At 40.4% G+C, this 14,014-nt stretch overlaps 1 protein-coding gene across 2 annotated transcripts in view; it reads left to right on the top strand.

Moving 5' to 3' along the window:
* Positions 1-14,014, top strand: part of gtf2b (general transcription factor IIB) — a 37,832-nt gene that overhangs the window by 11,542 nt on the left and 12,276 nt on the right. The window contains exons 1-6 of one of the 2 annotated variants that reach the window (XM_038793780.1): positions 619-659; positions 889-891; positions 2,424-2,530; positions 7,511-7,644; positions 10,037-10,183; positions 10,315-10,444. In XM_038793780.1, the coding sequence (XP_038649708.1) occupies positions 634-659; positions 889-891; positions 2,424-2,530; positions 7,511-7,644; positions 10,037-10,183; positions 10,315-10,444 (547 nt within the window). In that variant the 5' untranslated portion in view covers positions 619-633. Of the gene's footprint in view, positions 1-618; positions 660-888; positions 892-2,423; positions 2,531-7,510; positions 7,645-10,036; positions 10,184-10,314; positions 10,445-14,014 lie in introns of those variants that run through there. The other variant, XM_038793781.1, reaches the window with a different exon arrangement.

The following is a 14,014-nucleotide window of genomic DNA, read 5'->3' as shown; positions in this document are numbered from 1 at the left end:
CAGATAGTGCCAGACCTACTGAGTATCTATGCAGCATTTAAAAAAGCTTGAGTACACATTGGTTAAGTTTGTAACTGGTTCTAGGTGGAATACATGCTTCCAATCCATGTTGCAGACAAGTATTCTGTTCAGTAGCAGTATTTCTTTAATCTTTTAACCATATGCTGCATTTTTGAAGTGTCATTGAGATGTACAATATGTGAAGAGTATCAAAAATACACAAATATATTTCTATCATAGAATTCCCACCATGCGCATTCAGCCCGTCAAGTCTGCACAACTCTCTGAAAGAGCACCCTACCTAGGCCCAAACCCCACAAAGGTGCAATTTAGCATAGCCAATCCATCTTTGGACTGTGGGAGGAAACCGGGGCACCTGGAGGAAACTCCACACAGTCACCTGAGTTTGGAATTGAACTTGGGTCCCTGGCACTGAGACAGCAGTTCTAACTATTGTGCCACTGTGCTGCCTAGAGGTTAATAGTACTGGATAAGCTGATCTGTATTGTCATACTCAAACCTGTGCCCACAAAGTTATCCATACTATTGTATTTAGTTACATAATTTTTGAACTCTGTCAATCTTTCACATGGGAAGTCTAGTTGTCTGTCTGCAGAGATTTTTGTGGTCAACATGCCAAATGGAAACTTGTATGAAAGGTACCCCGTATTTATTATTCATTTCTTGCTTTTCTAGCCATTTTATTTACTTCAAATGTAGCTAGTCTAGGCTTCGGCCATTGTACCAGGCCTCAATGTGATATCTCAAAACCAAAACTATCTGAATGCATTGGGCCGAGAGGATTTCGGATAAAAACTAACCTGTTGCGACCTTGTGCATTCTCCTTTGCCATTCTGATGCTTCTCTCCCCATCTTAACTCCTGAAAGACGGTGAGCTATAGTTATTTTTTAAAAAGTATATTGAATTGCTATTGCAACAACAAAACCTTGCATTTATGTATGTGGTGCATTTAACATAGTTAAAATGTCCTGAGGTACTTTCATTATCAAACAAGATTTGACACTGAACCATGTAAGGTATTGCAACCGGTGACCAAAATCATCCTTGATGCAAATTTGAAGAAGCCTCTTGGAGAGCGGTAGAACGGTTGAGGGAGGGAATTCTAAAACTTGGAGACTAAACAACTGAAGGCTTGGTCATAATTGAAATGATGCAAATCATGGATGCACAAGAGCTTACAATTGGAAAGAAGATCCAGTAGGAGGTTGCAGCAGCGCTGCTAATCAGCACTGATTTTCTGTATATCACACAGAAAATCTGCTTGAATACAGCAGTATGATTTCTCACGTTGAAATACGAAATCCACTATAGCCCTTGGACAGGACAAATCCCACACACCATATGTAAGGAGAGTAATTTAAGCGTGAGGAGGTGTGTGTGTGTACACTGTCTACATCGTCGGAGGCCTTTACCGTATGTGATGTGCTGCAATTTAAAAATGTTTGGTTGGTGTTGGGAAGGTAGCCTCTCTGTCAATCAAGAATCCATCCTTGATCATTTAAAAGCTCAAAAATGGGCACGTTAAACGCTGCTCCATTGTTCTCTGCAGTACGATTTGTACTTATGGGGATAGGGTGGAAGTGGGGGTTTAAGTGGGTCGGTGCAGACTCGATGGGCTGAATGGCCTCCTTCTGCACTGTTATGTTCTATGTTCAGATTGGTGGGCATTTTTGCTGCCAGAATACTGATTTTTGGTTTCTGGGATACTGATTTCTGTTGGAAAAGGCTGGCAGCTCTGTTGTAGGGCTGGAGAATTTGATGGGAAGGAATTTAAAAATAAAATTTTCACATCAAGGCTTTGACCAATATGGGTCAGTGAGCACAGGATTGATGGGTGAACAGAGCTTGGTGCAAGAAGGTATGGGCAGCAGAGTTTTGGATGACCTCCAGTTTACAGAGGGTGATTTCAAGTATTCTTGAATTTCGAGTTTAAAGATAATGTTTGGGTGAGGACTTCAGCTAAGTTGTTTAATTATCCTCTACCATATGGAAATAAAGTAGGTTGTCTTGATGATGGATATGTGATTGAAAATTAATTGAGGGTTAAATAAGATACCAAGTTTGATTCTGCCTCATTGCCATCCAAGGAAATTAATGGAGTTGGTGGTTAGGGAATGGATTTTGTGGTGGGAACCGAAGACCGTGGTTTTGGTCTTGACTATATTCATTTGGAGGAAATTTCTACTCCAGCGCTGGATGTCGATGAACAATCTAAGCGATCCAACACTGGTGGGGTCAAAAGAGATGGTGAAATGGGGCCAAGTGTCATCAAGCTCATCCTGGCTGAAAGGAAGCAAGTTGATGAGAAATGGGCCATAATTCTGATTTTGCAAATGACATTTGCTGTAACAATGTATTGAATTTCTTTATTTATAAAAATAATCTGATTTTCTTGTTTCAGTGGGGATCCATTGCCTAGAGTGCAATGTCCAAACCATCCTGATGCCATACTGGTAGAAGATTACCGTGCTGGTGACATGATCTGCCCTGAATGTGGGCTGGTAGTAGGTAATTAAAAAGAGAAGTGTTTTCTTTACCTGCATCGATCTGTGTATATAAAATAATGTGTATGTACCTATTATTTCTGTATGGACTTGCAGTGCATTGATCTATTTGCGATTGAGACAGCTTTACAGAAATTAAAACTTGCCGAACAATTGGTTTCTTTTTTCATTCAAAAATAAAGTAACTACAGTGCTACAGTATATCGTACTTGTTTGTTCATTGTCAATCACCAATTTTTAAATTCATATACAGGATGTTGCTGGCTAGGCCAGCATTTATTGCCCATCCTAACTGCCCTCCATTTCAGAGTCAACCACATTGCTGTGGATCTGGAGGACAGGTGGCATATTTCCTTCCCTAAAAGACATTATAATGAACCGTTTTTTATGACAATCTACAATGGCTTCATTGTCGTTCGATTTTTAATTCCAGATTTCTATTGAATTCAAATTTCTCCCTCTGCCATGGTGGGATTTAAACCCTGGGTCTCTGGATTACTATCCAGTGCCTCCATGCCACTGCCTCCCCCATACATTGCTATTTATACTTGCAGACTAGGGTGTGTGTGCCTGAACCGCATCTCATCTTTTGACCAGCAGCCAAGTTCCCGCCCTGAACTCTTGTGTCCTTGGAATTATCTGGACCATTGTCAGTGGTCCAAAGAAGCATTTTATTGTTCTAATGTTATAGGGCTGTGCTATTCCCTTGACATCTCTGGTGTTACAATTTCATAATTTGCATAGTGTACAATGCGTCATTTGAGATATTGACCCGATCGTTAATTTAAATTGGTAGTGATGTCTTTACATGGAGCTCACTATATTTTACTGACCGCAAAACCAAGCATGTGCTGTACATAGCAAATTTAATATCACCATCCACAACTTTCCGTATTTATTGCTTGCACACCTTTCTTGCATGTTGCTGCTTTCTGCTGTTTGATGCCCAGTCTCCCTCATGTCAGAGAGAATTAACTACAACAATTTATCTTTTGGTTTCCAGTTAGTAATCTCTGGAATTCCAAGAATCTATCCTTATTACCTCCTACTTCTCAGTAATGTCATCCAAACACCCAACATCAGATTGTACATGTGAGCTGACAGCATCCAGCTCTGCCTCACCATCGCCTCTTTCAACCTTTAGTCCCTGATTTATCGCATTGACAAAGTTTTCTTTTAGCCAAATGTTGGCAAGACTGAAATCACTGACTCCATCCCTTTCCCTGGCCGCTGCCTGAGGCCGCACCAGACTGTTTGCAGCCGAGGTGCTGTATTTGGCCTGGAGGTGAGCTCCTGGCTATGTATCACCATTCTGCTTCAAGCTGTGTACTGAAATCCTCATGCATACCCTTGACGACAAAATTGACACTTCCAATATTCTGTTTTCCATTCTCCAAAATTGCAATATTCCCGTACCAGCCTCCCCGAACAGGTGCCGGAATGTGGCGACTAGGGGCTTTTCACAGTAACTTCATTGAAGCCTACTCGTGACAATAAGCGATTTTCATTTCATTTCAACCTCCCAAGCTGACCTCATTCAAACCTCTGCTCCTCTTCCATTGTTCTCTAGTCACTGTGTAGGTTCTCTGGTAAATATGTCACTTTCACAGTTTCAAATGATCTGTTTATAATGTGTAATTTGCCTATGCATTTGTATAAAATAGTGAAATAGTTAGAATCATAGAATTTTACAGTTCAGAAGGAGGCTATTCGGCCCAACAAGTCTGCACCAGCCTTGGGAAAGAGCTCCCCACTAAGCCCACGCATCCCAGTAATCCCACCCCACCTTTTTTTTGGACACTTAAGGGCAATTTGTCATGGCCAATCCACCTAACCTGCACATCTTTGGACTGTGGGAGGAAACCCACGCAGACACTGGGAGAAAGTGCAAGCTTCACACAGTGACCCAAGCTGGGAATTGAACCTGGGACTCTGGATCTGTGAAACAACTGTGCTAACCACGGTGTTACCGTGCGCCCCCCCCCCCCCCCCCCCCCCCCCCCCCCCCCCGAGAGAACTTTCTAATTATCTACTTTATTCTCTACATTTAGAGATGTTGGATTTAATAAAGTTGAGTTGGCAATTCTGAATATATTGCTGGCATTTGGTCTAATTAAATTGTAATTCCCAAAATACCCTATTTTTCTGTAGTTGCTCGTATAACTTGTTTTTTTACTATGTCTAGATTTTTCAACAATGTCTGAATCAAAACTCTGCTTTATATACATTATCTGGTTTGTTTTTTTTCCCTGTCGTTACTGCTTCTGCAATGTTGTTTAAATTAGGGCTGAAACCTTCATTTTGGAAATGTTTGAATGCAAACTAAAAGTTTCTTGGAATCGCCTGTGCCAAAATCTTGTCCCTACTGTTGCTTTCTTTTTATCTCAACTTGATGTATGAATGCAGTTTGCCCACTATACCTTAAAAAAGACGTTTCCCTTCAGCTGTTTCTCCTCTGTTCAACAAGTTGGATGTCTGCCTTTTTTTGCTGCACCAGCACCATGATTGAGTTTCTGATGATTTAATATCCATTTTGCGACTGTGGCAGGGCAAATAAAAATGGATTCTGTTCTCTATTGGTGTAAGTCTGACACACTATCTCTACAAACGGTCAGTTTTATAGAAGTATTGATATTCTGACACAGGCAGACATTATTTGTTCCATCATGCCTGTGCCAGTACACTCCACATCGGAGCTGCCTGCTCTAATACAATTTCCCCACCTATCTATAATGCTGGTAAGTGGTTTTAGGAGTCGATCACCTCAGTTAGCTGGGCAGCTGGTTTGTGATGCCAACAGCACTAGTTCGATTCCTATTGTGGCTGATGTTATTCATGAAGGCTCTGCCTTCTCAACCTTGCCCCTCACCTGAGGTGTGATGACCCTCTGGTTAAATCGCCACCAGTCATTGCTCTCTAGGAAGGAGAGAGCAGCCTTTGGTCCGCTGGGATTGTAGCAAAATTTACAAGTGGTTTAAACCAGGATTGGTCCATGTTTCTAAGCCTGACCAAGTCCACTCTTTTAGCTGGTGTTATGATCCTGGACAAAGTCCCTACTGCACCACAGTAGTGATGACACTGACCCATAGGTATATTTTATGTTAAAGCACACTTTAATTTTAACACAGAATGTAACCACTTTGGCAACAAAGAAATAACTCCGTTACAACAGTAGTTCTTAAGTAAAAGAGAAAACCTTAACTTCTAAACCTGCCACTATATTCCAATTAAGCAACCCAATATATTTGAAATGTCCATCATGGGTTCCAACTTTCTTTTCTCTGGCAGAATCTTTGGTCCTGATTGGAGAGAGAACCTAACTGAAACATCTGTTCAGATGACAGTTCTAGGACCTTTTCAGACAGATGTGGTTCCTCCCATTACTAACATCTGTACCCAAAGCATAAGCCATTCTTTTATCTCTTACAAGATGTGTTTTGACTTGTTTAGCCAGGATAATCTTTATTAGTGTCACAAGTAGGCTTACATTAACACTGCAATTGGGGTACTGTGAAATTCCCAAGTCACCACATTCCGGCGCCTGTTTGGGTACACAGAGAATTCAGCATGTCCAATTCACCTAACAAGCACATCTTTCAGAACTTGTGGGAGGAAACCAGACCACCTGGAGGAAACCCATGCAGACACTGAGAGAACCTGCAGACTCCACACACAGTGACACAAGCGGGAAATGAACCAGTGTTCCTGGCGCTGTGAAGCAACTGTGCTATTGTGCCGCCTGATTAAACACGATACCCCATATAAATTATCTACACCCCAGTGGTCCTTCACCAAAAGGATATTATATTAACTAGCTATCTGTAAACCAGTAAATTGTTCTCCAGATCTAATAGGACACTTCACCTGCAAATCAATAATTGCCTCACTTTTTATCACCGCTCTTGCAGTTGTACTGTCTGTATGCGTCTTAACCCAGGTTTTTAATAACTACTGCAAACAAAATGACCATTTCTACTTTCATCGCACTGGAATAAAGTTCCACAATAATGGTGTGTAAAAGGTGGGTAATTCATTAAATTGGTTAGTATAGCTGAATTTAAAGCAAAGTAATTTGAATGTTTCTTAGCAAGCTTGCAACTATAACTGACTGTAGCTGGGTTCCTAATGCTATGTCATTTTGGAGAAATTCCCCATTGGAAGAATAGGAGATAAAGTTGGTCTAAACCAAATATTGATGCAAGCATTCGATCACTCCCATGTCATGGGTATGTATTTGCTAACTGAATGAAAGAATAAGTAACAACTCTTATTGAAATGGTATTGATTTTTCTGAGCAAAAAGTGCAATCCAAACAAAAGGTAAAGACCATAAAATGTACAGGCTGCATATCTGTCAAAATTCTTATCTGAGATCACTTCCTGTCTATTCTTTCCTTTGTTAAATTTCTGCACGGGTTGAAGTTATCTATCCTTTAATTTCATGTTTTAATTATAAATTCTTGTGTTCAATTTATAATGGAAACTACCTACGTAATCTTATCCTGTTCACTTCCCCCTCTGTCCAATGGAAGTACTGCAGCACTATAGAAGTATGAACAGAGTTTGATGTGAAAATGGGAATTAAATTACTTCTGAGTGACCTGGCTGAATGATGATTTTTGCTTTCAGTTCTCCTGCTAGGGTCGCCAAGTTGATATAGATGTAAGGGAGCGTGTACAGTCTATTCCTATTAAGTTCAGCTAAAAGTTGGTTTGAAATTGGCTGATACGGTGTATGGGTTAAGGTTAACTGGCTCGAAGAAAGCTGGTATTTGGTCATTTTGGAGAATGAAGCAGGATATCTTGACCATAATGTTATCCTTTGTTTAACAATAAGGGAATAACAAGGGCTTTAAATATATTGGAATGTAACTTATGAGAATGCTCAGGAAGAGAGCCAATCTGTTTCTTGGAGAAATGATAATAGGTTAGTTTCATGTGATTTTAGATTTTCACACTGAGCTTGGTTTCCATCTCTCCCTACAGGTGATAGGGTTATAGATGTTGGCTCTGAGTGGCGAACATTTAGCAATGACAAAGCAACAAAAGATCCATCTCGTGTTGGTGATGCCCAGAATCCACTGCTAAATGGTGGTGATTTGTCAACTATGATTGGAAAGGTAACGGCGTGACTTCACCAACAGAATGGCACGCAAAACTAACTTTTTAAAAACCCTCTTCTATTGCATTTCTGCTAAAGTAGCAAAATACTTTGCACAGTAAATAGCCTTTGCGTTTCTAAAGAAATGGAAGATTCTCCATCTTTACCCACCTCCTTTTCTGAATGTGTTGATCTCTGCTTGAGTGGAGACAGGCATTAGATGTCTTTGTCTGACCTAAATGGCTATTACTCAACTGAATTTAAATAGTGGATGTTACTGGATTAAACCCAAACTCCTTTTTTAAAATTTGTTTTTACCCCTACGTCAAGTCTGATTCCCTATAGGTTATGTCATCATGCTTTGTATGTTTTCCACATTTGCTCTTTACTTTTGCTTCCCAACCTTGTGTAAATTGGAGCAGCCCTTCTGTAAAATGTTTCACTTTCACTCATAAAATTTGTAGAGTACATTATTATGTAAAGTTCAGTTTGTTTCATTGCAGTGTGTGGCACTTTGTAAATATAGTGTAGTGGGCCACCTCAATTACAGATTATAGGTTGCATCAAATCTAGCAATGCTAAAGGCTGTTGTAGTAGTACTGTTACCTTCACTCTGACAGAGATCAGGTAGCTTAGCACAGAACGTGTGGAACCTTACACCATTCTGGTCACTATGACTCATTGTGCAGTGGGGGAGGAGTAACTGGTTGTTAAATTAGTGTATATAAGATGCTTTCATGTTGATACTTGCTCCGAGAGCTGTCTGCTATTTTCATGTTTGCAGTGGTATGACTGGCTTCCTTGTATTATGGGCAGTTGTAAACTTGCTTTGTGGTGCAACATGTTATTGGTATGATTACAATATTCCCTTAAACTCCCCTGGCTATTGGATTGCTCATCTTGCCTGATTTGTGGTAAAATTAACTTGGGAGGACGCCAATTTGGATATGTTGGAGTTGCTGATTTTCCAGTGGCCAGCTCAGCAACATTGACGAGTCTCTGGGAAACAGTATACCCTCTGAATGTCCTATTATGTCACTGGGTGTAAAGTAATCAACAACTTGAGGGTGGGCAGTAACTACAGCATTGGTGATGCTGCCTATATTTTGTGAATGTTTAAAGACCAAACATGTTGGGGGAAATCATGGAAGGAAACAGTTAAAGCTGAATTCCCTTTTTTCTAATGTTTTGAATTAACACTTGTGTTATACTGGTTGGCATGGTGGCACAGTGGTTAGCACTGCCTCAGTGTCAGGGACATGGGTTCTTTTTGGGTGACTCTGGATTTGCATATTCTCCCCCTGTCTGTGTGGGTTTCCTCCCACAGTCCAAAGATGTGCAGGTTAGGTGGATTGGCCATGCTAAATTGCCCTTGTGTCCAAAAAGGTTAGGTGGGCTTACTGGGTTATGGGGATAGGGTGGAGGTGTGGAGCTTAAGTGGGGTGCTATTTCCAAGGGCCGGTGCAGACTCGATGGGCCGAATGGCCTCCTTCTGCACTGTATATTGTGTTCACTCCCAACTCTGGAAACAGTGATTTGAAACATGACTTACCTCGGGAGATCACGTGTCTTTATTGGGTGCAAATATCCAGAATATCTTTTTTTTTATGTATAGATAAATCCTTTTCCATTTCTCCATTAACAAAAACAGAAAACCTAATCTTCCCTAGAGGATATGTAATCTCGCTTTGTATGTTTTGCACATTTCCTCTTTATTTTTGCTTCTAAACCTTGGTGTGAATTGGAACAACCCTTTTCTGTAAAATTTGCAACATTTTGTGTGGAGAGGTGGAGGCAACTGGAAACGAATTAGATTTTTTAAAAATAAAAGCAAAACAAACAGCTGGGGATGAATGTGGGGGAGAGTTTTGAAGTTTTTTTAAATGTTCATCATTAATAAAAAAATATACAGTATGGATTATAATAGGCAGATGCTGGTTAACCAGTTTCTAAAGAATGCCCATAGTTGGGTCTAATTACATGCAAATTCATGTAGTGAGGGTCGTCGTAAAATAAAAACATTGCATCCAATTAATTGCATAAATTATTCCAATAAACTCTACTTTTTGTTTCAACAATGACCACGGGTGTTCCTGAATCAACAGTGGTAAAATACAATCTTTTTTTTCTTTTTAAGAAAGGGAATTTGATAAGTGAGATTTTGAGGTGCGGATGACTTAAGTGGAATTATTTGTAAATTAATAAATGAAGGGATGGTTTTTGACTTAACTTTTAATTGAGGAGTGTGCTTTATTATTTGGGGTGCTTTTGAAAGAAGCAGGGAAGCCAAGTCTAGGGTACATTTTGTATAGTTGAGAATTGTAACAACGTAACGGGCGCATCTTATTTTTAGATGTTATATGTGATGTGCTTTATTTGGTGGATGTTATTTGCTTTGCGTTTCTTCGCAGGGTACTGGATCTGCAAGTTTTGATGAGTTTGGAAATGCCAAATATCAAAACCGTCGGACTATGAGTAGCTCTGACCGGGCAATGATGAATGCATTTAAGGAAATCAGCAATATGTCTGACAGAATAAATCTCCCCAGAAACATAGTTGTAAGTTCATGTGGCCTTTAATTTATCATGATATTGCTTCATTAAATCACTGTAATGAAGACATAAAACTTTAATATTGATGCTAATTGAATGGCCAGTACTTAATTAAATCTTCCCTTTTCATTTCCTAGGATCGAACAAATAATTTATTTAAACAAGTGTATGAACAAAAGAGCCTGAAGGGAAGGAGTAATGATGCCATTGCTTCTGCCTGCTTGTACATTGCCTGTAGACAGGAAGGTGTGCCACGGACATTCAAAGGTAAGAAGATTTGGAATTAATGCCAAATTATAGCACTGTTTTCCACTCTATCTTATAAAATTCATTTTACAACGTTGTCAGTGGGATTTTTTGATTTGGGTCAAAATAATTATCCCAATGACTGTTAATAGAAGTTGATAACTGTTTCAATTAACAACTTTAATCCAGCCATGGACACCAACTGATTGCTCAGGAACGGGTGAGTGGAAATGTGCACATCCAATGTCACGGTGAGTTGGGGAAGCTCTGGTGGCTGGAGCGACATGCAGAGGATGGTGTGTGATTTCTAGAAGCTGAAAATAATCCATGAAAGGTTTTTGGCCCTTCCAACTTTAGCTGCTTATTAATGATCTTCCCTCCTTCATAACGTGTGCGACTGTTCCATGAGGACTCTGTTCAAATCTCCTTCACAAATCCTCCAGCCACAAAGAAGCCTGTTTTGCTTGCAGCAGGTCCTGGGCAATGCCCAGGTGTGACTTTAACAAATGACAGGTATTCAGGCTAAGTGTTTGGTAATGATTATCTTGCACAAGAGAAAACCAATGCAACTTGCCCAATCAAAGCCGCCACCATTGCTGAGTAACCAACAATAATCCTGGGGGTACCACTAACCAGAAACTGAACTGGCTGTGCGAACAGGGTGGGTGGCTGGGTCACCACCTGATCCTTCAAGTCCTCTCTACTATTTACAAGATTCAAAGCGAGACTAGTACCATGCCAATTTGGAATGGTGCAGCCCTTCATAATGTCCAACAGTTTCAAGGATGGAGCAGTTTGGTTGATTGGTGATCCTATCACTGGGCCAGATAATCCATTCATTGTATTGCTGGCACATTATGACTACAATATATACAAGCTACAGAATACACTGCAGCTAAGGTTATTTGATAACATATTTTCTATTTTCCAAATTCCCCTCCAAGTCACGCACCATCTTGACTTCCGCATATATCATCATTACCCAACAACATTGTGGGAATATGATCATAACCAGGAACACAATTATTCCAGAAAGCCCAACACAATTTCTTGACAGTTTTTTTAATGTTCGGGAGTCTACCGAAATACTGGCAGCTTTTAATTTTAAAAAGAATATGCATTTTCGAGGTGCATTTCACCACCTCGGTGCTTTAGAAGCACAGTCAGTCCTGTAACGTTGGCAAATGCTGCAGCTAACTTGTATACAGTATAATCCCGCAAACTACAGTGAGGAATGTGTCCAACTAACTTATAGTCGAGTGAGAATTGTTGGCCAAGACACTAGGCCAACACTCCTCTTAATTGTATAACAGTATGGGATATTTTTACTAAGATGGAAGATTGGGTCTCCGTTCAACATTCTGTCTGAAAAGGGGCTCTTCCAACAATATAGCTCCGAGCTAAGGGTGTTGGTGCTGAGCCAAACCTGAAATTGGTGTAAATGAGGTTACCAAATTGTAGTATTAATTTGCCCCTTTTTCTGGCTTGATGTCCTTCCCTATAATGCTTTTAGGTTTAAACTAGAACCAGAGGGCACAATCTCAGACTAAAGGGACGATTCTTTAAAACCGAGATGAGGAGGAATTTCTTCAGCCAGAGGGTGGTGAATCTGTGGAACTCTTTGCCACAGAAGGCTGTGGAGGCCAAATCATGGAGTGTCTTTAAGACAGAAATAGATAGGTTCTTGATTAATATGGGGATCTGGGTTATAGGGAGAAGGCAGAAGAATGGGGATAAGAAATATATCAGCCATGATTGAATGGCAGAGCAGACTTGATGGTATGTCTTGTGGCATGAGGAAAGGCTTATCACATCTGTTCTGCCTGTAGACCAATAGGTTCTAGGATGAGGTAGACTGAACTGAGCACGTCAGGTCACCTCTCAGATACACATTGATTTATCATGCAAGGCTAGGAAGTGAGAATGAATCAGTGGCTTTGTATTGACCTACCTTTTTTCCATTTTTTTCTACACTTCGTCAAAGCTCGGAAGGGAATGTGGTTGGTGGTCTGAGTTAACACTTCTTTCACCTCTAGGATCTGGATTTTAATCCAGAAACATAGGATTTGTTCTCTGTAAGGGGCCATAAAGTGAAATAATTTTGTGCCACCTCAATCCAGTAATCAGTAGGTATGTGTGCAAAACAAAATGTTCCTTCATTTAGCACTTACTGGCAGTTTTGCTGTGGTGTTGAAAGTGGAATTGACTCTGCACTTGAATCCATTACCCTGCGTTTGCTTGATGTCCGCGCCAAGTGTGAAATCAAAGTCCTCTGTTCCTTAACATGAGTTTTCCTTTAGAAAGAAATTAAAACAAGTTGAGGATTCCTGATTTTGTTTAATAATTTCCGCTCCATGCTATGAAAGAAAGAAAGTCACTTATTGTCACAAGTAGAATTCAAATGAAGTTACTGTGAAAAGCCCCTAGTCGCCACATTCCGGCGCCTGTTCGGGGAGGCTGATACGGGAATCGAACCGTGCTGCTGGGCTGCCTTTGTCTGCTCTCAAAGCCAGCGAATTAGCCCTGTGCTAAACAACCCCTGTATGTATAGGCAGGACGAGGAAAGGAGGTTCTGCATATTTAGTGTGATGTGGTAGGGACTAAGAAGTTGAAACTCGGGCACTAATTTCTGGATTGTTACCTGAGCCACTGCAAATTGGACAAATAAGATTGGAGAAATTCATGCGCAGCTCAAAGACCTGTGCGGGAGAAGTGGGTTCTGTTTGTGGGGCATTAGCACCAGTAATAAGGAAAGTGGTATCTGTACCACCTGAACTGTGCTGGGGCTGAGGTTCTAGCGAGCTGCATAACTAGGGAAGTAGAGAGATTTAACTAAGTGGGGGGGGGGAAAGAGAGATAAACAGACAGTGACAAAGGGATAGTGTACAAATTAAGAGGAAATGACAGATAAGGCTAGATGCTCTTAGAATAATGAAAACAAAACTAAAGGCTCTATATCTAAACATGAATGAATGAAAATCGCTTATTGTCACGGGTAGGCTTCAAATGAAGTTCCTGTGAAAAGCCCCTAGTCACCACATTCCGGCGCCTGTTCGGGGAGGCTGTTATGGGAATGCATGGCATTTGAAACAAAACAGATTAACCAATAACGCAAACAGAAATTAATCCAAGTATGGCTACAGGATGAGATACTTTGGTCCTGAATGTTAAAAGCTATGTGACATTTGGAAATTGTGAAGTTATGAGAAAGTGGAGGTGTAGCTCTGTTAATTAATGATATTATTAACACATTTGAGAGGGGTGACCTATGTTCAGGAAACCAGGATGCAGAAGCAGTTTGGGTTAAATTAACATAATAAAAGCAAGAAATCACATGTGGAGTGGTGTTACAAGCCCCCTAATTGTAACTTGTAGGGCAGAGTGTAAAACAAGTGATAATGGGAGTTTGTCATAAATATACTGCGTTAATCATGGGGGATTTTAATCTACATATAGTTTGGAAAAATCAGGTGAGCAGATGTAGTATACATGAGGATATCATACAATGTTTTTGATAGCTTTGTAGAACAGCACATTCTGGTGCCAACCAAAGGGCAGGCGATACTACACCAGTATTGTGCAATGAGGTAC

The sequence above is a fragment of the Scyliorhinus canicula genome, chromosome 4 (genome assembly GCF_902713615.1).
Source record: "Scyliorhinus canicula chromosome 4, sScyCan1.1, whole genome shotgun sequence".
Classification (NCBI taxonomy): Eukaryota; Metazoa; Chordata; class Chondrichthyes; order Carcharhiniformes; family Scyliorhinidae; genus Scyliorhinus; species Scyliorhinus canicula.
Note: the sequence above shows the minus strand (reverse complement) of the source record. Positions and strands in the feature narration are given on the sequence as shown.